Here is a 24,432-nt window from a genome sequence, read left to right as displayed (position 1 = left end):
TCTTGTTTTTTTCAAATCTTTACTCCAAGATGAAATAAGTGAGTAGTAGTGACAAGTACAGTGGATGGTATCCAGATAACTTAGGCGGGTGTGCTGGTGACTAGACATGTGGATAATAGCGCAGCCCAGCTCATCTTGTTTGGATGCCAGCATCTTTTTCCTCTTTTGAAAAATGATACAGTACCAGCATCTTTACATTATAGCAGGAATCCAAGTGATAATATGTGCAAAGTGCCCACTATATGTCTGACCACTATGAGCTGTCAGGGTTAACTGTTTCCATCACCCATCCCACCCCAGCTGGCTGTTGAACCTGACTTTCATTGCTCCAAGTTGGTGGCTCAGACCTGACTCTTCAAACTTCTTTCTCTTTGTTTCATATTTGCAGGGGGTTCTTTGAAGAAGTGTGGTCAGCCTGTTGTTTCCAAAACCATGGGGTAAGTTCTGGGATATTCAAATCAGGATAAGGTTTGAATTGTCTTTTCTTGCTGTTCTGTTGACAGAACAGGTCTATAAAGTGAGTCTTCTTGGGCATCTTGGGTTACAGTATCTAAAACAGGAGCCTTCTGGGACATGAGGTATCATTCACACACTGACTCCTGACTGGGCAGCCTTTGCGAATAGCCCCTTTGATTGGTCAAAGTGCTCCTGGAAGTGGACTATGGAGTCATAGGTGCTAACACTTAAGACAACGATCAGAAGGCTTAAATAAACAGACTTAGAAAAGGCAGTCAATATGTGATACTTCTTATGGAAAGTAAACTTATATTAGTGAGGATAAGTAACAGTAGCTGCTATAATAGCAAGTCCCCAAATCACAATGACTTAACATAGAAAAGTTTATTTCTTTATGCAAGCACAATCCAATTTAGATATTCTAGAACTGGGACTTTGCTTAATAAGTTCAGCACAGTGGGGGGCCTTCCCATTTTCTTTCAGGGACCCAGGCTCCTTCCATTTTATGGTTCCATCACCTCCTAAGTCTTAGAGCCTCTGCTGAACAATCTGCATCTAGCCAGAGAAGTGGGCAAGAGAAAGTGTGGAGAATCTCACAGGAGGTTTTCATGGGTCAAGACTAGAAGTGGTGTACAGCAGAGCTGTTCACTGTTTGTTAGCCAAAACCCAAGCTTTGGGCCAAAACTTGGTAGAATTCAGGTATAATGTCACGGAAGGCTGGTAAATGAAGTCTACCTATCTTCCTAGGAGGTATAGAAAATAGGTTTTGGTGCCACAGATTTTTCCAAAGGGTACATTAAAGATGTGTTTGAGGCACAGAGTTGATAAGGCTGCTCTTTGCTGGTTTCTGACCTCACTTTAAGTGACTTACGTGGGGCAGAGAGAAAAGGATCTGAATTGATGCTGTGTCTGGGACTAGGTTCTCCACTGATTTCTTTCCAGGGACAGATTTGCTGCTTCTTCAGTGAAGACCCGTCCTAGTATCTGGGGAGAGTGCCCACCAAAGTTTGCTACAAAGCTGGGTCGAGTGGTGGTCAAAGAAGGACAGATGGGACGATTCTCCTGCAAGATCACTGGCCGACCCCAACCACAGGTCACCTGGCTCAAGGTGAGGTTTGTGTCTGGCCAGTCTTTGGCCCAGATTCGGGGACCCTGAAAGTTCAAGGTTAGACTCTTGGACTGGGGGAATCTGTATTTCCAATAAATCCCTTCATTTTTGATTGTAGATGGTTCTCCTAGGGTCTGTGTTTGATAGCCATGCTTGTTCTTGCCCCTATTTGTATACCTCACCTTCTTTTACTCAGCCCACAATATCCTATAATGCACATACCCACAGAACAGCATACATCTTCTGAGTCAAGACAGATCTGAACATCTCAACACAGTGGAATTTGAAGTCATGGCTCTAGATATCAAGCCACAGCCACATTTCAAGGCACACACAAACCATGTGATGCTGAACAAGTCATTCAAACTTTTGGGACACTGGTTTCCTTATCTGTGAGGTGGAGATAATCCCACCTACCTGAAGATACTGTTGGAAGATGCTGTGTAGAAGTACCTTATAAATCATTCAGGACTGAGCAATATGAAAATGGCAGCAGAGGCAATGGAGGGGAAAATGGAGAAGGCTGATGGAAAGGAGTGGATGTTAACCAGGGCAGTGAGGAGCCTTGAAAATACCTTGGGTGAAAGCCAGGGAAGTAGGTTTTTCACAGATGCAACTCCTGGATAAAAATGAGTGATGGGACACCTTTTACCTACTTTCTAATTGTCTTGAACTGACCTTGGGTAAAGAATAAAAGGAAGGGCCTCCCCAGTGGTGCAGTGGGTGAGCGCTGGGTTGCAAAACTGCCTGCAGCCTCTGCAGCGCCGGTTCGATCCCCGACCACTGGGCAAGAGTCCCACATGGCACACAGACCTCTGCTGCCGCCTGCTGCTCCCCTCAGCAGTGTACTTCGTCTGTCTGCCTGTTCTGCACCCTGCTCTGGCTCTGGTGAATTCTCTCACCCTCCCGTACTTCTGACTGTACCTAGTGCTTGTATAAATAAATAAATAAAATCTTAAAAAAAAAAAAGGAATAAAAGGAAGAGGGAGGTAAAGGAAAACTGAAGTCATGCAGGATTTCCCACCTCAAAGTGGGGCTCCTTTGAAACAGTTCCATACATCTGCTCTAAGGTGGACCAAACATACCAACATGTAGAATCAGGGTCTGTGGACTGTCCAAAGACTGCTCTATGAGCCTGTGGACAAAGCCCAGAGAGCAGATAGAAGATGCCCTGGGATCTGTCCTACCAGGATTGGCAGGAAGTAAAAGGTGAGCAGGTTTCTGTGACAAAGCTAGTCTTGTCTCCAACAGGAAGATGTTCCCCTGCAGCCGAGTGCCCGTGTGTCTATGTCTGAGAAAAATGGGGTACAAGTTCTGGAAATCCATGAAGTCAACCAAGATGATGTGGGGGTGTACACCTGCATGGTGGTGAACGGTTCAGGGAAGGCCTCCATGTCTGCTGAGCTTTTCATCCAAGGTACCAATGGGTGTGGAGGGCTGATGCCTGAATGACCCCTGCTGGTGTCCGCATACTCCTTGCTCACTATGTGCCTATGTGTTGTATGTGGCACCCTAATATCCCAGTGTTCTTCCCAGGGGCAGGGTCTTAATCCAGAAGAAAGGAAGTGGGTCAGATGCACAGATATAGCCACAAAGAGAGATGTAGCATTTGTGTTCCTATATTCCACCTACACATATGCCTTCCATTTTTTTCTTCTTGTTCAGACACTTTTTTGTATCTCTAATTGCTGGTTGAAAGAGTGGTCATGACTTATCTCTTGCCATCACCCAAAATTTAACCTGCCTAAAATTTAACTCAACATCTACTCTATCTTTCGAATCAGGTGCCCCCCAACTTTCCTCTTTCTCCCCCAGGATCCCAGACTGAACATTGCAGCATTGCCTTTAACCCCTGCCTCTTCCTTGCTGCAGTCATCAACTCCTGTCTGCTCTTCATTGAAATCTTTTATGTTCTATTCCGTATCTTCCCCTTGTCCCTCCAAGTTTGGTCTGGGGGAGCCAGAATATGAGGATGAAGAAAGAAACTGATGTCACCTCACTGGAGCAAGGTGGGATTCACAGGATGAGGGAGGAAATGATCTTGACTCTCTTCTCCTCTTTTCTTACCCCCTTTTCTTCCATGACATTTCTTCTCCACATCTCCATCATTTCTCAGAAACTATAACTCCTTGCTTTCCTTATCATTATTGGCCCAAGTGTTTTCATAACCCACAGATAGAAAAGTATTCAGTGTTGCAACTGAGGACATATATGTGTATGTAAACATGCTCATTTAACTGACGTAACATAAACATATTTCAGTGAAAAAAGTTTGATGAAACAACCCTGAGTTCCACTTTGACACTACAGGGGGGATTCTCTATTCTACACTACACCAGTAGGGGCAAGGGGAGACTGTGGTCCTGACCAAGGAGTTTGACCTCACAACTCACTGGGACCAGCACCTACTGTCAGGCATCAAGGATTTCAGTCCCTTTGCTTGCCTTGCACAGAACTAAAGAATTGCTGTCTTCTGACATGCTTACTGACAAAATGGCAGGTTGCCTGGAATTTGTTTTGAAAGAAACTCCCAGAAAAAGCCCCTCAAAAACCCCAAACAAAAAGGGAGAGATAATTAGCACATAATTATGTCCTTAATACGAGAAGGGCTTTCAGGACTTGTTATATCCTTCTCTCTACTGTATGTTGTATATGAAATTTGCCATTATAAATGTTTTTTTAAAAATAGGGCAGGAAAAAACATTGTATATGTATTCTTTCTTGGAAGACTAAATAAAATTACTTCCCCTGTACATGTTTAAAGTGGGTATTTGTCAAAAATGATGATTTTGGAAGGTCTGTTTTTTGAGGGGCACCTATAAGTTAGGGTGTTAGGGTTTGAAAGATGTTTATGTTTGCTTGTCCCTGCATTGGCTTTTGTTCCCTTAGGCAGGAGAAACAGGGCAGGGCCAAGTCTCAGAGGGTATAGTAGATGGCACCCTAGATGGCCAGGGCAATGCTGGAAGCTGGGCCATGTCTCCAGGGCTCAGAGGCGCGCAGAGAGGCATGGAGGGTTGCAGAGGGCCTCATCAGACTAACCAGGGACTTCAGGACAGAGAAGCTAAAAGAAAGGAAGAAAGTTGGATGTAGGTGATCTGGGAAGTCAGAGCTTGGGAAGCAAAATCCATGGTGCACGATACTGTTACCTTTTACCTCTTTCTGCTCTGGGCATATTTTGAAACAGGCCACTAACAGTCTTTCTACCTTTCCCTCCTTTTCCAGGTTTGGACAACACCAATAGGTATGTCTAGGCTTTGTCATTATTATGTTTCTGTCTTGAATACCTTGAAAGAAAAAAGAGATTGCCATCAAGAAATGCCCTGATTATTTGAACCACTATTTATGGAGGGAGAACTCACCCTTCGGGGGGCATCATTTCTATTCGGGGTGTTTGTTTTATTCTTCTATTACAGTATGCTTTACAGGTTCTGTGGGAGGTTACCACTGGTTTTGTGGTCCCTGAAGACTCAATGGCTTGTCCCTCTCAGCAACTTTATTGGTTAGCTGTCACGAGGAAGGGTGCTGCACTCTGAAAAGGGCGCCGTACACGCTGCCTGGCAGAATGCACGTGCTGCTTCAGAGCGCCTTCATCAGGAGCTTCCTCCCATGTGCACAGCTCCGAGCTAGATGTTGGGTTTGTGGGTGAGCAGATGTCTAGGGTAGAAAAGACCTCTAAACAGAGCCACATGAGTACATAATTCAAAACGATGATGGGTGCATGAGGAAGGATATCAGAGAAACACTGATTTAGGCTTAGAGGGTCAGAGAAACCCTTTCTGAAAACTTGATGTTTGAGTTGAGCTATGAAGAATAATATTGACCAGGTGATGAAGCACTCAGGAGGGGGTTCCAGGCAGAGGAAATGGCATGTGTGTGAAAGCACGGAGACAAGATGAAGGCTTGGGTGGGTGAGGGGACCCAAAAGAACACTTGTGGGCCAGCAGCCTGGGGGGCAGTGAGATGCACGAGGTAGCTGGATCCATCTCTCCCAGGGGCATCCTTGCAGGCTATTGAGAGAAGCGGTTTTATTCTTAATATAGCATAGAGTAGTTGGAAAAGCCTTCAGCTTGAAATGACATAATTCTATGCATGATTTTAGAAGATTAACTGTGGTTGTTTGTGGGAGTGGATGAGGCCAGCAGGCATAAGGGAAAACCAGTGGTGCAATTGAAATGGCAACACTAGAGAGGAAAAAACAGGTGGATTTGAGGAGGGCAGGTAACACTCTGGATTGGGGATGAGGGACAGTGTCAAGAAGGGCTGCTGGCTTTCTGGCTTGGAAACTGAGAACATGGCAAAAAAAAAAAAATCTTCAGTTCTTACTCTCTTAATTTGTGGGCTTTTGGGATGCCAGGAATGTGTGTTTGTGGTGAGTAATGTTTTTGAATAACCTAACAGTATTCTGTTCCTCCTTCTCCTTCCCTGCTGCCTCCCACCCCCACTCCTGCAAAGGTCATTTGTGAGAACAACCAAGGTCACCAGTCTAGATACCAGGAAAGAAGTGACCAATGGAATCACAAAGGATCTGAAACCGGACAGCCTGGGGACTGCGGCTGAAAGTAAGAAAGGTGCCAGCACCCAAAGAAGTGGCTCCCCCTCCTGGGCCACTAACAGCCAGGCTCAGCCCCTGAGGGACTCTAAGCTGGAGCCACTTGGGGACTCTCCCAGAAAGGCCCTGAGGACTCCCATCCTGCAGAAGACTTCCAGCACCATCACCCTGCAGGCTGCCAAAGTCCAGCTGGAACCAAGAGCACTGGTCTCGGGGGTCCCCTGTCCTTCCAGAGAAGAGAGGGAGAGACCAGCTGCAGCCCCTTCAGCCTCCCTTGCCCTCAGGCAATATGGCCTGGGAAGCCAAGAAGCTGTGAGCAAGGCTGCTGCTAAGAAGATTCCCTTGGACAGCCAGAGGGAATCAACATTCCCCAAATTTGAGAGCAAGCCCCAAAGCCAGGAAGTCAATGAAGATCAAATAGTCAAGTTCAGATGTGAAGGTGAGTGGAGCTGACAGGTATTGGCCTTCCTGGTGGACACTCCCTTTCTCAGCCCCCTGTATCCACCCACCCCAGGAAGCTACATTACAGCCCCTCAGGAAGGACTCAGTCTAGTACGTCCCTTGTTCTGGATGAACACCCAAGAGCAACCCATCTCTCTGCTGGAGGGTGCATCCACCCTGTGCCCCAATTCTAACCGCTCCCGAGGGAAAATCCACCACACCATCACTACCAAAAATCAAGCCTCTTTCCTTCCTTCTGCTGGCTTTAGCTGACATGGGGGCCTGGCTGTCACCCTGTGTCCTTCCTCCCCAAGGACCTGTCTCCACCTCGAGATGTTCACTCTTATGGAGTGCAGGGTGGAGAGCTCAGAAAGCAGACTCCAGCAGGAGGGCAGCTGAACAGGGGTTCAGGACCCCCACCCACCCCACAAACTCCATGTCCTCTCTGGTACCTGATAGCCTTCACTTGACCCTGTAGTTTCGGGGATCCCAAAGCCCGAAGTGACCTGGTTCCTGGAAGGTGCCCCCGTAAGGAGACAAGAAGGCAGTATTGAGGTCTATGAAGATGGTGGCTCCCATTACCTGTGCCTGCTGAGTGCCCAGCTGCGGGACGGCGGCAACTACAGCTGCACGGCCTCCAACATCTGCGGCCAGGTGTCCTGCGGCTGGACCCTCCTGGTAAAAAGTGAGTCTGCTCTTCCAGATACCCAGGGTTCTCTGTGAGATAATAACTTGTGGGGTACTTTATATACCACAAAAGCTCCACCTCCTAGAGCTCCCCACCCGGGGTACACAACACCCCCCATCATCCCTTCCCCTTCTGGGCTAAGACCAAAGCTGCTGCTGCAGGACGGTGATTCCTGACCAGGAAGGAGTTCACATCAGCATCACCTCAGAATAGCTTATGAGGCCCCACCCTATTCACTGCGAGCTGACTTTTATAGGTTCCTCAGCAGTGCTGTGGCTCACTTATGTAACCAGAGAACCAAGCGGTCCCTAAACATACAGGGTGAGAGCTAATGTGAGAGCTCATGTGAAGGACTGTCATGAACCCAAGTAAGAGTGTTCCACTTTCATCTGGCTCAGCACTCAGACCAGGAGTCAACAAACATCTTTAGTGTTTTTTTTAAAAAAACTTTAATTTTAGAAGTGAGAACTGTCCCGCTACTCCCACTTGGAGGTGGGAGTGCCTGTGGGAAGATCTCACAGGTCCGGGAGTTCCAGCCTCACCATCCAGAACCGGGGAGAGATACATGCCATCATGCCCACCAAAACCAGCAGGTTAAAAACCAGCTGGCTTTCATTGGAATGTTAGCTGTTATTGTGAAATGGCTATGTGCATGGAGGCTATACCTACAGCAAATCTGGGGGTAAAAGAAGAGTGTTGGTTTTTAAAGCTAGCACAGAGGTAGGGTTAGGAGGTGGGAACTGAGGACATCAAAGTGTCGCCAAGCTTGCTCTTCTTACTGAGACTCAACTATTTTTTTTTTTAAGATTTACTTATTTTTATAGAAGAGCTGGGGTACAGGCCAGAGGTGCGGGAGGGTGAGAGGATTCACCAGAGACAGAGCAGGGAGCAGAACAGGCAGAAGGACTGAAATACACTGCTGAGGGGAGCAGCGGGTGAGGCAGGAGAGGTCTGCACACCATGTGGGAATCTCCCTAGCCGGCCTGGAATCGAACCCACACTGCAGAGGCTATGGACAGCTTCACAGCGCTGTGCTCAACCTGCTGCGCCACTGGGGAGGCCGGTTTTTGTTTGTTTTTGAATAAGTGCGTCTCAGAATGTTGCAAACCTTTGGTTAATTTCCAGAATTCTAAAAAAAGTGGTTTTTCACTTTTTTGGCCTGTATTCATGTTCCTTTTTGGAAGAATGGATTTTCAGAAATCTTGCTCTGCTATTCCAGAAGTGCTTCCCAACTCCCTATCTTGTTGGAGACACTAGTTATTCTAAAACTTCTTCACCCTCCAAAAATCCCAGTTCATTCTTGTCAGACCACTTCACCAAGAATCAGGTCATCTAATGTGTGTTCTTTTAACATCTGCCACATCCTCTTTCTCTGTTTTTTCCAGTCACTGCAGAAAAGCTGTCTTCTTTTTCATCCTGAGATGGCCTGTCTGTTCCTTTCTCTCACAGGGCTGGCCACAATGGAGGTGGCCCCCTCATTCTCCAGCGTCCTGAAGGACTGCACAGTCATTGAGGGTCAAGACTTTGTGCTACGGTGCTCAGTGCAGGGGACTCCTGTCCCCCGAATCACTTGGCTACTAAATGGTGAGTGTCCCTGCCTCACCCCTGCCCTGCACCACCCTGCTTCAGTCCCCTTGGCCCTCAGACCTGCCTGCATTCTCACTTAGCTTCCCCCCACTTTACCACCCCACCATGTATGCTTAAGGGAGAAACACAGGGTACACAGGGCCATGGAGCCTGGGAGTCTGCTCTTGTCTGACTGAAGACACAGGGTAAGTTACTACTCCTGCCTGAACCTTGAGTGCCTCATCCACAAGGTGCAATAATCCCACCTTGCAAGGTGGTGGTTGTGAAAATTCAATTAGGTCCTTTTTAAAAAGCAGTTAATGAGGGCCTCCCCTGGTGGCGCAGCGGTTGAGCGCTGGGTTGCGAAGCTGCCCGCAGCCTTTGCAGCGCCAGTTCGATCCCCGGCCACCGGTGAGGGTCCCACATGGCGCACAGACCTCTCCTGCCACCCGCTGCTCCCCTCAGCAGTGTACTTCGGTCCTTCTGCCTGGTCTGCTTCCTGCTCTGGCTCTGGTGAATTCTCTCACCCTCCCGTGCTTCTGACTGTACCCAGTGCTTGTATAAATAAATAAATTAAAAAAAAACAAAACTATTCATCATTTAAAAAAAAAAAAGCAGTTAATAAGTGCCTGGCACATAAGGGATGAATAATTTACTTACTTTTTATATGGCTGGGCTCATAGTGGACCCCCTAATAAATATTTGTTGACCTCGTAAATGAACAAAGAAAGCAACAAATTAATGGATCATACTAGAAGCTGCTCGCATAACTTGCCTTTGATTTAGGGGCGGGTGTTTATGTGTCTCATAGACCAGTCATTCTGTCACAGTCCTATAGAGACATGCCAGCTATTTTCTCTTTTTAACCTTCTCTTTCTCAAAACATTCTTTAAATATCAAAAGTATGGCAGAACTTTAATTTTAGAAGTGAGAACTGTCCCACTCTCATGGCCATGGCTCCTTAAGAGAACCGCTGGGTATCACTGCCTGGCACCAGGGCACCTGACAGCCTCCACTAGTTTTGGTGCCATTAGTGTTATGTTCTCAACCTACCTTGTTACTGTAGTTTGCTTAGACTTTGCTATAAATTACCTTTAGTCAGTGGGAGAAGGTCCCACGGAGTCTTCCTACATGTCTCCTTGGGCAGTTAATTGAGAAATGAGGTCTGCTTCCTTCCGCCCCTCAACTACGACAGGATTCTTGCTGGATCCCATAACTGATTGCAGGGAGGCAGCCTCCTTGTCACTGGAACAGAGCATGGGTGAAGGACTGTCATGAACCCAAGTAAGAGTGTTTCACTTTCATCTGGCTCAGCATTCAGACCAGGAGTCAACAAACATCTTCTGTAAGGGCCAGATTGTAAATATTTTCAACTTTGTGGGATTTACACAACTGATAGAATGCTGTTATGGCACAAAAGCAGAGTCACTATAAATGAGTAAGTGTAGCTGTGTTGAAATAAAACTTTATTTATGGAGACTGAAATGTGAATTTCATACAATTTTCACATATCATGAAATAGTCTTCCTTTGATTTCTTTTCCCAACATTTAAAATATGTACAAACTATTGTTAGCTTTTAGGATGCACAAAACCAGGCTTCAGGTTCATTTGGTGGGTGACTAATTGGCTGACTCCTATTCGGTGAATCTGGGCATTTCCACCCTCTTCCCACTAGAGGGCGATCATACTCAATTCAGGTTCTCTTAAGGGCTAATTGGGTCTCCCAGTTCTGAGTGCTCTGAGCCAGCAGCTCTTTTCTGGGGTCACCATTCCTTCATCCCATTATTGTGGGGCCAAAACGGGTTACGTTTCAGCAAAAGGAGAACCTGTCAGTACATGTTTTGACAGTAGAGGCACTTTGATGGCAGCTATGGAACGCACTGGTATTCCCAAGACAGAGAGCTTTAAGGGTGTCACTGTGAGAAAAAAATAAAAACAAAAAACAGTGTTTGACCCCCTCCGTGGCAGGATCCCATCCCTGCCTTGCCCAGCCCCAAGTCCCACTGCTGTGGAGTGTGGTAGCCTGGGCTGAATCTCTTTCCCCCACGGGATGGCATGTTGGCAGCCCCCCAGCTGTCATGGATGAAGTGTTGCTATGTGCACAAGGAAACACCGCACTGCAGAAAGAGGACTTCTCTCTTTACTGGCTTCCACCCCACTGCCCACCCCCAGTTTTATGAAGTGCAAACCAGGACCCTGGAGCCTGACAAGGGAAGAAGCTGACAGTTGCTTCCTATATGGCAAATGGACACATTCCTGTTCTAAGCCCAGAATCTTTAATAATGAGATTTTTTTTCTTCTCCTGGAAATGAAAACTCACATCCTGGAATGATAAAGTACCAGAAACATAGAGCATCAAGGACACTGCTGATGCTTGTAGCATGCTCTTCTATCCCCATGCAGGACTTAGGGTGACCTGAACAAAGGCCTCTCGTGGAAGGGCCTTGAGAAGGGGCAGTCATTTTTAGCTCCCCATAGTTATCCTTTCTGTCTAAAATGCACCTAGTTGCACAGGAAGTCTAAAGAAGTTGCACAAGAAGTCTAAAATGCACCTAGTTGCACAGGAGAAGTGCACCTAGTTGCAGTAATAGGTTGAGAACACAGAATTGCTTTCTGATAAATGTCTGCAGCAGGAAATCGGATTGTTGTTTCTGAAGACATCTAAAAGGAGTCAGGCGCCCTCATCTCTGGGCCTTCAGTCTGGGCGAAGACTGTTCTGCCTGCACTGAGCTAGGGGCCAAATGACTCTGTAAGATTCTTCCCAGGCTCAGAAGTCAAGGATGTGGATTTGGGGACTGTTTATTTCATCAGAACGAACAGAACTATGTCCCTTTCCCTCCTTTGCTGTAAATGTCTCCAGAATCTCTCTCCCCAGCCTTTCCAGCCCCCATCTTGCTCCTCTGCACAACACTCCCTGTTCCTTAATCTCCCTAGCACCTGCGTCTCCTCCCACGGCCACTTTCCAGCTGGCAGCGGTGGGCCTGAAGGGCTGTCAGCTCTCAGTGGACCTGAGCTGAGGTGGTGAGTGTGGATGTCAGGGCAGCCATGGCCCTATTGAGGACAGGGATCCCATCCCCACCCCCAGACCCCCTGTCTGAACCTCCCTGTGCTTCTCTTCACAGAGCAGCCTATCCAGTATGCTCGGTCCACCTGCAAGGCCGGCGTGGCAGAGCTCCACATCCAAGACGCCTTGCCAGAGGATGATGGCACCTATAGCTGTCTGGCCGAGAACACCGTGGGGCATGTGTCCTGCAGTGCCCGGGTCATCGTGCAAGGTAGGCACCCGCAGCATCTCTCTAGACGTACCTTCCCTGCAACACATCTGCCTGCCTCAGGCAGGCGGAGGTGATGATCTCTAGGAGTTCACAGCAACAGGGTCTGCCATGGGAGATGGACATGCACAGGGTCCCCTTCCTTACCCCACCAGGGCTGTGGGAAGATGCAGGGGTCAAGGCAAGGGCCTCCAGTTGGGTAGGCAGGAGACAGACCTGGGACGAGGACTCACATATGCCTTCATGCTTAGGGCTCTTGCTCGTGCATGGGGGCTGCTGGGTAACAAAGTACTGGTATTGAGGCTTCTAAAGGGTCACAAGTTATCTCCTTTTTTCTGCTGCCCCTGACCCTCCCCACCACCCCAGTGTTGTTTTTATACATCACCAGCCTGGTGTTCCATAATCCGATTGTCCCGGTCATCCCCTGAGTACATCAAGCTCTTAGTCCCAGGCTATCCGGGAGCCGCAGGTATCGCCAGGCATGGTGCCGCATTGGGAAGTGTTTCTTGGGTCCAGGGCTTTTAGGTAAGCTTAACTCCTCCCATCCCACCACCAAGCCAACCCCCACCCCCACCTGAGCGCCCAGCTCCTGATGTGTCTGGGGTCTGGGTGCTTTGACCCTGTCTTCCTCAGATGAGCAGGCTTAGGACCCCTGAGGAGAGTCTCCCTAAAACATGAGTGGCTGCCTTCTGGGAGGCCACCACAGAAAAGGGAAAGGGCAGAATCATGTATGGGTCCCTGCTTTCAATACTTTCACCTTATCCATATTTTTCTCATTATCACCCAGATCTCCACAGCCCGGGGTGGTGGAGTATGTGCTCCCCATTTTACACAGAGGGGTTTGAAGGTTTCAAGGAGTCAACATAATTTGCCTGATTGCACCAAGCTAGTCAGTCACATTGGCCTCTCCACCCTAATCCCGGTGACTCCAGTCCCTGCTCATTCCTGCACCCAGCACCTTTCAGAGTGTGCACCCCCGGACCCATGGGGCATCTGGGGTCCCATGGGCTGAGCAGTGTCAGCCTCTTCTGCCTGAGGAGGTGACTGATGGGGCTCCCTGAAGCTGTCTGCCAAGAGTGGGTGAACTCCTGGGCCTCCCCAGTTTCTCTGAAATGCCCAGTGTGGCGCTGTTATCTCTGAACTGGCCTCCTCCTTCCTTCCAGGAAAACCTCCACATGCAGAGCCTGACTCTGGTCCTCAGGAACTTGTCCGCCAGCGTTCTGCTCTGCATGTGTATTGCCTTTATCCTCATAGATCATTTCATGCCTACTGAGGGGCCTTGGGAAGTTGTGGTAACAATACTTAAGGGGAAACAAGAACAGATCTGAGCCTCATCTTGTGCCAGGGAGCAGCTCTCCCCTCCCACCAGGGAGAACTCCTTGGAGGTCCATATGGCCCACCCCAAAGTCTAGTAACAGGCAGAGAGAGAACTGTTCTCCGTGAGTCTGTGGTCTGAGACTCTCCCTTGCTGGCTCACCCAGGCCTGCTACTCTAGCACATGCCCAGGCTGCCTTTGTTTAGATTGAATTAGAGACCCAGCTGAGAAAAGGATCCCCTGGAGGGGGAGGTTCTGAGATCGCATCTGTAGGACCCTCTTCCTTGCTCTGGGGTCTGTTGGAGGATTAGGGCATGTTTTAGAAGTGGAGAGGTCCCTGACCAGAGCTCTGCGAGGGCTGCTTGGATTTACTGAGAGCAGCTCTGTGTGAGTAAGCACTCCCCACCCCCCCACCCCCCAGTGTGGGATTTACTGGCCTGTGAAGGCCAAACAGAGGCTCAGATACCATAAATGGTGAAGGAGGCTGAGACGTGGCCACACTCAGGCAGCAGTGTTGGGCTGTCTCACAAGATCGGGGCAGGCCAAGCCTGGCACAGTGATGGCCCTGCTCTGTGCCCCAAGGCACTTGGGAGGCTCAGTCCATGTCCTTCCCCATCATCTGCTGTGGGGGTTTTCTTGCTTTCCTTGCAAATCCTTTGGCTCCAGGTCCTCTGGGGGCCAGTCCTGAGAGTGGAGATACTATAGTAGAGAAGTTTGTTCTCTACTGTGCCAATGGCTTTTCCAGCCTCTCCTTCAGCTGCCCAGGCCTGGCCTCTCCATGCTCACTGTGGCCTTGGCCCTGACGGGAGTGGATATGGAGCAGGCCGCCTCGGTGTCGGTTCTGCTCCACTGCCCTCTAGCCCTGCAGCTGGGCTGTTATTAACTCTCCAGTCTTTCCCTTTCTCTTCTGTGAAATGGGGCTACTGGTAGTCACCCCTCAATACTGTGAGGGTCCAATGAATAATACTTATAATATAGTTAAAATGTATGCTGTTGTGACGATTGGCCAAAGAAGCCCAGACCTTTCAACAAGATAAAATAGTTCAAAATGCCAAGTCTGAGAAGTCTCACCAAAGGACTAGCTTTATCACAGTGGATGTCTGTCTGTTTTTAGTAAGGGGGAGAGAGAATCAGAGGGGCCATGTGGGGCCCTCTGCTAAAACCATGGTCGCCTGCACCCCAGTCTAGGGGCTCTGGACACAAGGGGGCGCCATTTGGCAATGCATCTGCCTGCAGTTGTCTGGTTTCCAGGGTGAAGTGGTTTCTGAGGGCAGCTTCCCCAGAGGCAAACTAGTCCCAGCTTTCAGCAGATACTTTGCTGAAGTCCAGATGTGGGGACTCTTTCGCACCTCATTAGCCTTTTGCCAAGGTTTTGCAACCCTTTAGAAAATTGTTGGCCCAGCACTCTGACATGGGTTCTACAGTCTCCTCCTCTGTAACCTTTTTCTTCAAAAATCTGCCTAGCTCCCAGGCAACAGTGTCACTTCCTCTGGGAGGCCTTCCCCAGTCATCTCTGAGTGAATTCTCTTAGCAGCCTGTACCTCCCTTATCATATCATGACTTACCACCACCTCTGTATTGAGTGCCTCCACTGCGCCACATGTTGTCCTGGGGAAACTGCAGACACCAGGCCAGACAAGGGCTCTGCCTCTGTGGAGTTTACATCTGCAGTGGAGACAAACAGTAATAAACACCCAGCATAATCAAATCCTCTGTGAGGAGGTGACATTGGAGGAGAGACTTAAGTGAGCTGGAGAAAGTGCTCCAGGCAGGCACCATAGCCAGAGCGAAGGTCTTGCGTGAGGAGCATGGCGACAGCCAGGGTGGCTGGAACAAAGTGAGTGGGAGCATCATGCAGGATGCAGAGAAAGCATTTTATCCTGTGCCTTTTATGCTAATTGCTTAATTGTCTTCCCTCCCAGACCATATTTCTCACTGATTATTGCATACAGGAGAGGGCTTGCCATATGAGTGTATGTTTGGTGATGCATCTGCAGACTGAGGTTCGTCACCGCGAAAGTGCAAGGCAGCGGCCCCTCTACATTCTCACTGGCCTGGGCACTTGGTGCTCATTGGCAAGTGCAGGAAATCCTCAAAACTCTCAAGTGTTCCAGCAAAAATTCCTTCTTTATTCCCTTCTCGCCAGGGGAAAAAAATCCCCAATAGTCCACCAGGCGATGAAAGCCTTTCCTCCTGACCCTGGATAGGACCTCAAAGATGATTAATCCAAATTCCACCAGAGCCCAGGAAGATCTGAACAACAGTAAATATTTCAGAGCATTTGGACTGAGCCATGGGGGAGGGGGGCTTCCTTAGCTAGAATGTTTAGATTTATCTCTCCCTAGAGTATCTTTTGCAAGGCTAAAATTCTTAAGTGACTGGATTTATTAACCTGCTAATTGCACACATTTTGACATAGTGTCTCAGCCTAATGGTTTATTTCCTTAACTGTGAACCTGCTGGGCCTATTAAAGGTGCCTAAGGACATAACATGTGGAGAGGTTAAAGAAAAATAAACTGATTTCTAGAATAAAAAATAAAACTTTACTAAGCACATTTATTAGAATATTTATTTTGATGAAGAGGCCCTAAAGAAAACAATGGATTCTGGTGAAGTCAGCGAGTACTGGCCTAAGAAGAAGGTTCCACAGAAGCAGTTTGTTTCCAGATAGTAACAGGCACTTGTGGGGGCAGCTGGAGACTCCCAGCACTCCACAAGGCCAGTGTAGTTAGGAGATATGCATGCTTTGGACTGTATAATCTGTCCAGTTGAGGGCAGGTATGGACCCTGCTCTCCTTGAGTTTAAAGGCACCAGGAATTTCTTAAACTTGTATGTTAAAGAGAAATGTATTGAAAGAAAAGGATAAATGTCAGTTTTAACTCATCTTTTTTTCAGAATCTTAGTCCACCCAAAACATCTGTCCAAGTCTTTTAAATTCTAGGATTATCTTATAACCAATGTTTTAGTTTATAAACGTTGAAAACAACAGAATTTGGACATGTGGGTCTTTCGTCACAGGACTTCCAAGTGTATATTCATACATTTGTGTCCCTATCATGGACTGGAGCCTTGTTTTTCTAATTGAACAATGATAGAGATTTATAACTGTCTATTTCTACAGCCCATTGTGGGCCACATCCACCATTTCCTTGCTCAGAGTCCTTGGCCAAGAATGATGTGCAGAATTACAGCTTTGTGTTCCTAATGGCAGAATATGATCCCCACTGTGACAGTGTGGTGGAGCATGTGGTTTCCAGACACTCCTCGGGAGGGAACATTGGGTGATTTGGATGCCATACCTTCACGTTTAGAGTTTGATTATAACCTCTAAGGCAGTAAGAAGGCTGTGGTTGCAGTGATCCTGCTTCCCATCTAGCAACCCTGTCATTACTGGTCAGAAATATTTGGGGGGATGCCATTCGTCATTGTTTCCTTGCATTCTTTTCCTTGCACGCTCCTCTCTCCTTTTGCTTCTTAGGTCCTGGCACAGTCGGGGCTGGAGAAGGAAAGCCAGAGAGTAAGGCCATGGGAGGAAGACTCTCCTTTCATGGCACAGAAATGCCATGGCACAGTCGTGCTGACTGTCCAAGTAGATAGACTTTAGCTGGAAGAGAATTTAGACACCTCCCGGAGATTCACACTTGGCATAAATGCCCTGGAAATGAGAAGGGCTGTGCTCCACTCCCAGCTGGGCGAGGTAACCTTCTTTGAGGAGTCCTATAGAATCAACAGTCCTGGAATTTATGCAAGGGAGGAGGCTAGTTCCATGTCCTTGGACCCTGCTGGATTTTGAGCACCAAATAAAGGAATAGGGAAAATAGTGCTTGCAGAACTCCCCTTCAGTTGGTGATTTACTGAATTTCCATAGTATAAGAGAGTTTGGAGTGGGTCCAGTTTGCATTGGAATGTTATTTTGCATTGTAGTGACTAAGCAAAGTAGCTCAGGTTCAAAGCTTAAGGAAAATCTTCAGTAGAGCTACATATGCATTTTCAAGAGGTCTGTATGTCCATGCATTTGAGAGATTTAGGGAGTAGGAGGCCCTTCCATGTCCATTTTTCTTTGTGACCACTCATGCATCCAGGGACACTTCTATGACACTGAGGGACAGGGACTGAGGCTCTGGGAGTGTCATGATAGGGGTCCCTCTGTTAGGGGAGGGGACTCAGGGGCTCTGCAGATCACGTTCGGACCAGCTTTATCTTTGTTTTATATTTCTTTGTCATCTACTTAAACACTTTAAATGTCACATTCCGCAACTTTTGGTTTTAATCTGAAACAAATTTTGAATAATCCAGAAGCCTGCAAAGGCCCTTTTCAAGGAAAACTACTCAACGTACAAATATTTACATTTAATATAAATTCTGACCCAGAAATATGGGGCTTCTCAGAGAGCAGCAGATTGGCTGTAAAAGGTGAAGAGGTTTCTAAGGAGAAACTCAGAATTGTTTTTCCTCTAATCCTACAGAAAGGAAAGGAACAGCTCTGAAGGAAAGAGCAGCGTTATTGTAAGACCTGAGATCATAGCCAGCCACTGTGACAGGCTTTGGGGTTCTTAGCCCGGAAGACGTTAAAGTCCTCACTTGTGTCTCCAGGTCTTAGGAGCCAGTTACATAGGTTATATATAGTATAGGAACTAATGAGAAAGGTAATAAATCATTCCTGTTATGTGGGTAGTTAACTTTCTCTAAATAAGAGCTTTTCAAAATATAATATTGGGTTAGTTCCAATTAGGTGTTTTAAACTAAAACCCCTAGCAGTTAGTGTTTTTAATGAGAAACACTGTTTTGATGGAAAACAAATCAAGTCTATTAGAAAAACTGATTTGTTTTATTTAATTCCCATAACTCCACGTTCCATTTTCAAATTAACTCCACTTTACAGGGGTGTAAAGTGCTCAGAGGTGAAGTCAGCTGGCCGTAATAACCCAGCAGCAGCAAGGTCCTGCTGCTTCAGCCCGTGCCTCCTCTGGGACCCTGATAAGCCATTTGGTTGATAGTTTTGCTTCAGCGGAGCAAGAATTTAATGTTTAAGTTCGTAACGAGGAACTGCCGTGAGTAACAGTTTCTGCTGAGTCAAAGCAGAACAAAAAGGAACGAGAAAGAAAAATGTCAAGGAGGGTCAGAGGCCAGAAAGCATGTCCCTGTCTCCTTCCTTTCCTCCCCCAGACCCCCTCCCATATTCATCCTCTCTTTTTCCCTTTTCTCTTTGCCTTTCTTGAGTTTTATTGACAGCATTCATCTGATATGGCATTACTCTTGCTTGTCAATAAACTGCTTTACAAGTATTCTTAATTTCCATTCTCATCTTTCCCCAGGGAGGGACAGGTCTGATCCTTTTCCTTTCCCTCCAGACAGAAGTGTGCGCCTGACAGCTTGCTACTCAGTTGAGTTATGGGAGTGAGGCCGTGAGTGAATGGAAGTTATTAGCCGATGGACCAAGTATGAGCGCAATGGATCAGTTCACTTGAAATCATTACTCCATAAGCCAGTAAAGCAAGGAGGCTAAGCCCTTCCTGATTTCCAGAAAGAGGGCCCCCTCTGCACATAGGCTCAGCAGCCACAGGAAGCACCACTATGGGAAATCCAGGTATAAGGAGCCTGGCCCCACTTCAGCTGGGTAGCAAGTCTGTCACTGGGCTCCAGGTACCCCCTTGATATTTGCATCCCTAAATAAAGAAAGCTCATTTTCCCTAAGGGACCATTTTATTGGGGGGGGGGGTCCTGCCTCAGATCCTGGCCCTCCTACCCTTGCCTCAAACTGTAACTGGTGCCCCTGGGCAGGAAAAGAATGATAGAATGCTCTGGGGAATCTAGATGAGCAGCCTCCGTCCTCAGGACAGAGGAGAAAGCTGAACCCAGGACCCCAGGGACCACGTCAACCCTGAGATCTAGGGACAGGCCAGTTTCTCTGAGTTTGGGATCTTCCACTGTAAAAGGGGACACAATTTGCCCTACTCAACTACGCCAAGGTAACACCAATTTAACCACGGACACCCTTCAGAATGGTGCAGTGCTAAACTTTGTTAAGAAATTATTGTTCTATGATTATCTTAGAGGCAGCTGAGATAACTCCCATTCAGACCTCTGACTGATTAAATGTGAACATCCTGGTTTGGGAGACTTTTCTCATTGCAGTTATTGTCAGATTGCATTTTCTCAACCCCCGTACCCCCAAAATTGGTTGGGTTAGAAAAGGCACAAAGTATTTATTTTTATACTATTGTGTGCTCATCATTGTCCTAGCTATTTTAAAATATTATTTCTTTTAATCATCTAAAAACCCTGCAGTATTTATCATTCATTATCCTGATGATAGGTACATCTCACCTATCAATATTGTATTATCATCAAAAATTGATGGTAACTGTATTATCATCAAGTTAGAGGAGAGACACTGAGGCTTAGGTTGGGGAACTTGCTTCAGATCACCCAGCTAGAGCTGTGAGTCCAGAGCTCCAGTTTCCATCCGTCTGCTCTAATTTTGTCTAAGTCCACACAAGAGTGAGCATAAACTGATGCATACTGTGTAAGACACAGATGCACCAGAATAATTTGCTTGCCTTTGGAATTAAATGAAATGCACACACATGCAGTTGCCCTTTTTACCTGGCTGCCTCTGCTCTGCTGTAGCTTCGCTCCCTTGGCAAGGGTCTCAGCTGTGGGTCAGTAGATAATGTTGGTCTTCATGGAGAGATCCCCATGGGTACCACTGGAGAAGCTGGTTCCCTTGGAAGAGATTGGCCCCCAGAGCATACTGGCCTTGCCCTCATAAGGCCTGGGCATGCACTCCAGGTCTGCCTGGGACTGGCTCTGGGACCTTGGACAGACCATTTCACCTAAGTGTGTCCTATTCCTGGCCTTTCTTTCAGAAAAGGGGAGTGCTGAGTTTGCCCCTGGGGCTTCAGGGGCAAACTTTCTTGGGCCTAAGGAAAGCCACTAGCCCAAAGCCAAGATCCTCACTGGATCCTTAATCCCAGTACGGTGTGTTTGTAGGGAAGGTTGGCTGGTTTTCTCACCCCATGAAGAAATCAGGGATGACTCAGCCATTCTCTCGGCTCTGTTCACTATCCCCCTACATGTCCCCAAACCACAAGTCTGATGACAGGTCAATTTTGCACATTTACTCTGTCAGGTCCCTCCTCCCTCCATTCTTGCTGCTGGGCTTTGGGGAAGAAAGAACAGGGTGAGAGATGAGGGGGGACACTGGCACTGAATGCCCACCCCAGGGTGTGTTCCCACAAATACAGTCACTCTGTCTTCTCTCCTACAGGGAGTGCAGCACAGGTTTGTTTCTAATTTACTTTAGATACATCCCATGATATGTTTTAGCAACGCTTTGTCTTCCCAACAGTCTTTGCCTCAGGTTACATAAAAATGAGTCTGTAATCCTTGGGTAAGGGCCCAGTCTCTGTTCTTTTCCTGCTGATAAACCCACCAAGTAATTGAGCCCAAGTGAATAGTGTGAGTCAGCTCGCGTGCCAGCCTCACACGGAGTTATCACTGATAGTGATGAGGCTGTTGAGCTAGAGAGAGTGATTATCCCCGTGTACAGATGAGGATGCTCAGCTTCAGAGAGGCAGGGTCTTGCCTGAGGCCAGGCCCTGACCTCACAGCCAGGATTTCCAGCTGCTGCGTGGGAAGCAGTGCCCAGGCAACCTCTCAGAGAGGGAAGTGCAGATAAGCTTTTATTCCCACTGACAGCAACCCACAGGATGATGTGGCTTAGCTGAAGTCCCAGGCCAGGAAACTAAGAAGTGGGGAGACCCAAGAAAGGTTGGGAGGCAGAAAGGAGACCACCTCCAGTTTGAAAGAGAAGGATCTGGAGTTTGTGATGCTCCCATAGCACCTAGGAACAGGAGCCCATCTGTGCAGAGCTCTGTCATGCTGGGCACTCTGGCTGAGACAGCCAAGAGGCGGGGAACAGGGGGACTCTGGAGATGAGAAAACATTTTGTCCTCAAGCTTTCTCAGTCTGTGCAAGACAGGAAATTCCTCAACTCTCCTGAGGCAGCAGGCTTTCCTGGCCACTGCAGCCCAGCCAGAGAAAGGAGATCTATGTATTTCCAATACTGTCCCCAGTCCTTCCCACCAGCCCACTCCTGGGACCTTCTGCCAAGACCAGGACCACCTGGTCACTCCTCTGTCAAAGGCAGGCCTGAAAGCCCATCGTCCCTCATGGAGCCTGGGGGTGGCCCACCTTGATGGCTTTAGGCCCTTCATACTTCTCCTGCCTGGGGCTAGTTTTTCTCCCCTCTTAGGGGTATTCCTAGCCTCTCCCCAGCCTCATTCCCAGAGGCTACACAGAAGAGCTCTGTTGGGGGCCGTATTTTGTTTTCAGTGACAGCAAATTTAGAGATAGGCCTTCCTCCAGTGTGTAAAGCACCCTGGAAATGTGCCCCCTCAGCTCAGGCTTCCTGGAGAAGATCTGTATTTGTTACATCTGGTATTTGCTATAAGAACACAAAATATCAGAGTCCCTTTTCCCCAAAACTTAGAGTTTAAGTTAAAGTTAAGTTATCCTAGCCATCTCTGCTCTTACTTCTAGCCTCACCCAAAGACAAAAACAGAAAAGCTGAAAGGGAATTACAGAAAATCAAAGCTATTACCTTGAAAGACAAAGGGCAGGGTCAGAGACTGGTCAGCCAAGGTTGTCCTGAACAGAGGAGGCAGGCAGCTTAGCTGCTTTGCTGTCCCTACCCCTCAGCTCACTTGGAACAGGTCAGGGCCCAGCTTGGGGAGATTCCAGGAATAATGGAAAGCCTGTTTGTTTACCCACCTCCCCCAGAGAGTTGAATAGGAGTGAGTGGGCCTGCCCTGAACCCAGAGTTAATCCAGTTTTTGGGTTTTATTCTCTGGTATGTTTCCTCCCTCTCTCAGAGTGATTTCCCCCTCCAGCTTGTATGAAGGTAATATTGATGTACAAAAGAGTGCATATATTTATGGTGTTTAATTTGAAATCTTCACCACAATTTTAAAAAATGAACCTCTCCATCACTCTCAAAGGTTTTCTCACACCCCTTTACAATCCACCCCGAACTTCTGCCCCCAGACAACCACGAGTCTGCTTTCTATCACAGTATTTTGCATTTCCTGGAATTTGTATAAATGGAATTATCCAGTATGTATTCTTCCTTTGATTGCTTATTCAATGTATTTTTTCTCAAGATTTTTTTTATTTATGCATCTAAGAGCTGGGGCACAAGCCAGAGATGCCAGGGTAGGAGGGTGAGAGGATCCACCAGAGACAGAATGGGGAACAGAACAGGCAGACTGACTGAAATACACTGCTGAGGGGAGGTGCGGGCGAGGCATGCGGGTTGCTCCCTGGCCAGCCGGGGATCGACCTCGCTACAGAGGCTGCAGATTGCTTCATAGTGCGGTGCTTAACCCCTTGTGCCACCAGGGAGGCCCTCAATGTATTTTTGAATTTGGTCAGCCCATTCCTTTTGATTGCAGAGTAGTATTTCATTGGCTATTTAAATTTGTTTATTGATTCACTTGTTAGTGGTCATTTGGGTTGTTTCCAATTGGGTCCCATACACTGTTATGAGGGTTTATGTACAAGTCTTGGATGAATATGTGCTTTCATTTCTCTTGTGTAAGTACAGAGGGGTAGAATGACTGGCTATTAGGGACAGTGTGTGTTTGGCTGCTTTTAAAGAAACTGCGCAACTGTTTTCAAGAGTTTCACCATCTTACACTCTCACCTACAGTGTGGGAAGTTTCCAGTTGTCCCACTTCCTCACCAACACCAGCACCTGGATGATGAGTCTATAATGTTAGACATCCAGCTGAGTGTTGTGACTTTGTCTTTCTTGAGGTACTTAAAGCCAGGCCCTGTTCCCAGTGGTTCCAGGACCTCCCCAAACTCCTTATCTGTGAGCAGTCCTTTTCTCGTGGGAACCTGAACCTCTGTGCGGCAATGTGCCAAGTGGTCATCTAGTGTCTGTTCAATGAGTGAGTGAATGTTCACCCCATGCAATTTCTGTTTCTGCCACGCAGAGAAGAAGAGTGACAGGAAGAGTGAATACCTTCTGTCTGCTGCTCCCAGCAAGCCTGTTGTGCCCCAGTTCCTGCGAGGCCTCTCTGATCTCAGAGTTATGGATGGAAGTCAGGTCACCATGACAGTCCAGGTGTCAGGTGTGTCTCTGCATCTCTGTCCTCGGAGTGTATGTGAAGACGGGCCTGGGTCCAATGGGGCATTGCTCCCTAATGTTCTGCTCAAATCACGGATCCACCCCCAAAATCAGCATGGGGCTGTCAGTGGATCCAAAAAAGAGGAGTCTCTTGGTCTCTCTTTTCTGCTTTCTCTGGCTTCAAGGCTCAGTGGTCCAGGGGAAGAAGATGACCAGAGCTAGAGGTGTGAGGGATCAACTTGAAAACGGTGTAGTTGGTGTAGCCTAGGATGTTAAACCCTAGGACAAAACCAGATGAGGTGAGAACTCCCATTTATCACAAGATTTTCGCAGTTGCCTGTCAAATATTAAGATGAGAAGATGGAGCAGAGGTCCTTCTGAAACAGGAGCTGGGTGACAGGATCATGTGACTGGCAGGCCTTCTGAGATGCATGGTCCTTGCTAGGAGCCAGCAAGAGAAGCCTGGGGAGTCTACTGGCACAGACTTGCCGACTGGAGGCCATGCCTGGGGCATCCAGAGTTTCCTGTTCAATGCTTAAGATTTGTCCCTTTGACAGTCTACAGGTGGCTTTTCAGGGTTTCAGTTCCTCTTGAGCCTCAGAAGTAGTAAGAATGAGCTCTGAGAGAACCCATGACTCATCTTCTCGAGGAACCGGATGAACTCCTGCTCCCACAGGCTGGAGGGCCCCTGCCCCTGTCCATATGTACCATTCAGCTCACTGAGTCCTGAAGTTGACTGCAATTGAGGTGCTCTGCCCCCAGCCTCTAGGAGACCAGTGGAGGTCTCCTCTCTCCTCAGGTCTCCAGCCTATGCCTCCCAGCCTCCCTGAGCACTCATCCCAAGGGCTCACTCAGCTCTAGGCAGAGGAAACACTCACAAGTAGCCATTGTTTTATAT

General features: G+C 47.7%; 1 protein-coding gene across 6 annotated transcripts in view; it reads left to right on the top strand.

Moving 5' to 3' along the window:
* Positions 1-24,432, top strand: part of MYLK (myosin light chain kinase) — a gene marked incomplete at both ends in the record, with an annotated part of 170,417 nt that overhangs the window by 56,560 nt on the left and 89,425 nt on the right. For 2 of the 6 annotated variants that reach the window (XM_084232504.1, XM_084232501.1), the window contains 8 exons: positions 389-437; positions 1,399-1,564; positions 2,816-2,991; positions 6,017-6,552; positions 7,033-7,239; positions 8,692-8,826; positions 11,933-12,085; positions 23,401-23,538. In XM_084232504.1, coding sequence (XP_084088630.1) covers positions 389-437; positions 1,399-1,564; positions 2,816-2,991; positions 6,017-6,552; positions 7,033-7,239; positions 8,692-8,826; positions 11,933-12,085; positions 23,401-23,538 — 1,560 coding nt within the window. Of the gene's footprint in view, positions 1-388; positions 438-1,398; positions 1,565-2,815; positions 2,992-6,016; positions 6,553-7,032; positions 7,240-8,691; positions 8,827-11,932; positions 12,086-23,400; positions 23,539-24,432 lie in introns of those variants that run through there. The other 4 variants (XM_084232500.1, XM_084232503.1, XM_084232502.1 and 1 more) reach the window with 4 other exon arrangements.

Source organism: Talpa europaea (genome assembly GCF_964194135.1).
Source record: "Talpa europaea genome assembly, chromosome: 4".
Classification (NCBI taxonomy): domain Eukaryota; kingdom Metazoa; phylum Chordata; class Mammalia; order Eulipotyphla; family Talpidae; genus Talpa; species Talpa europaea.
The sequence above is the reverse complement of the archived record's forward strand: the minus strand, read 5'-3'. Positions and strand labels throughout refer to the sequence as shown.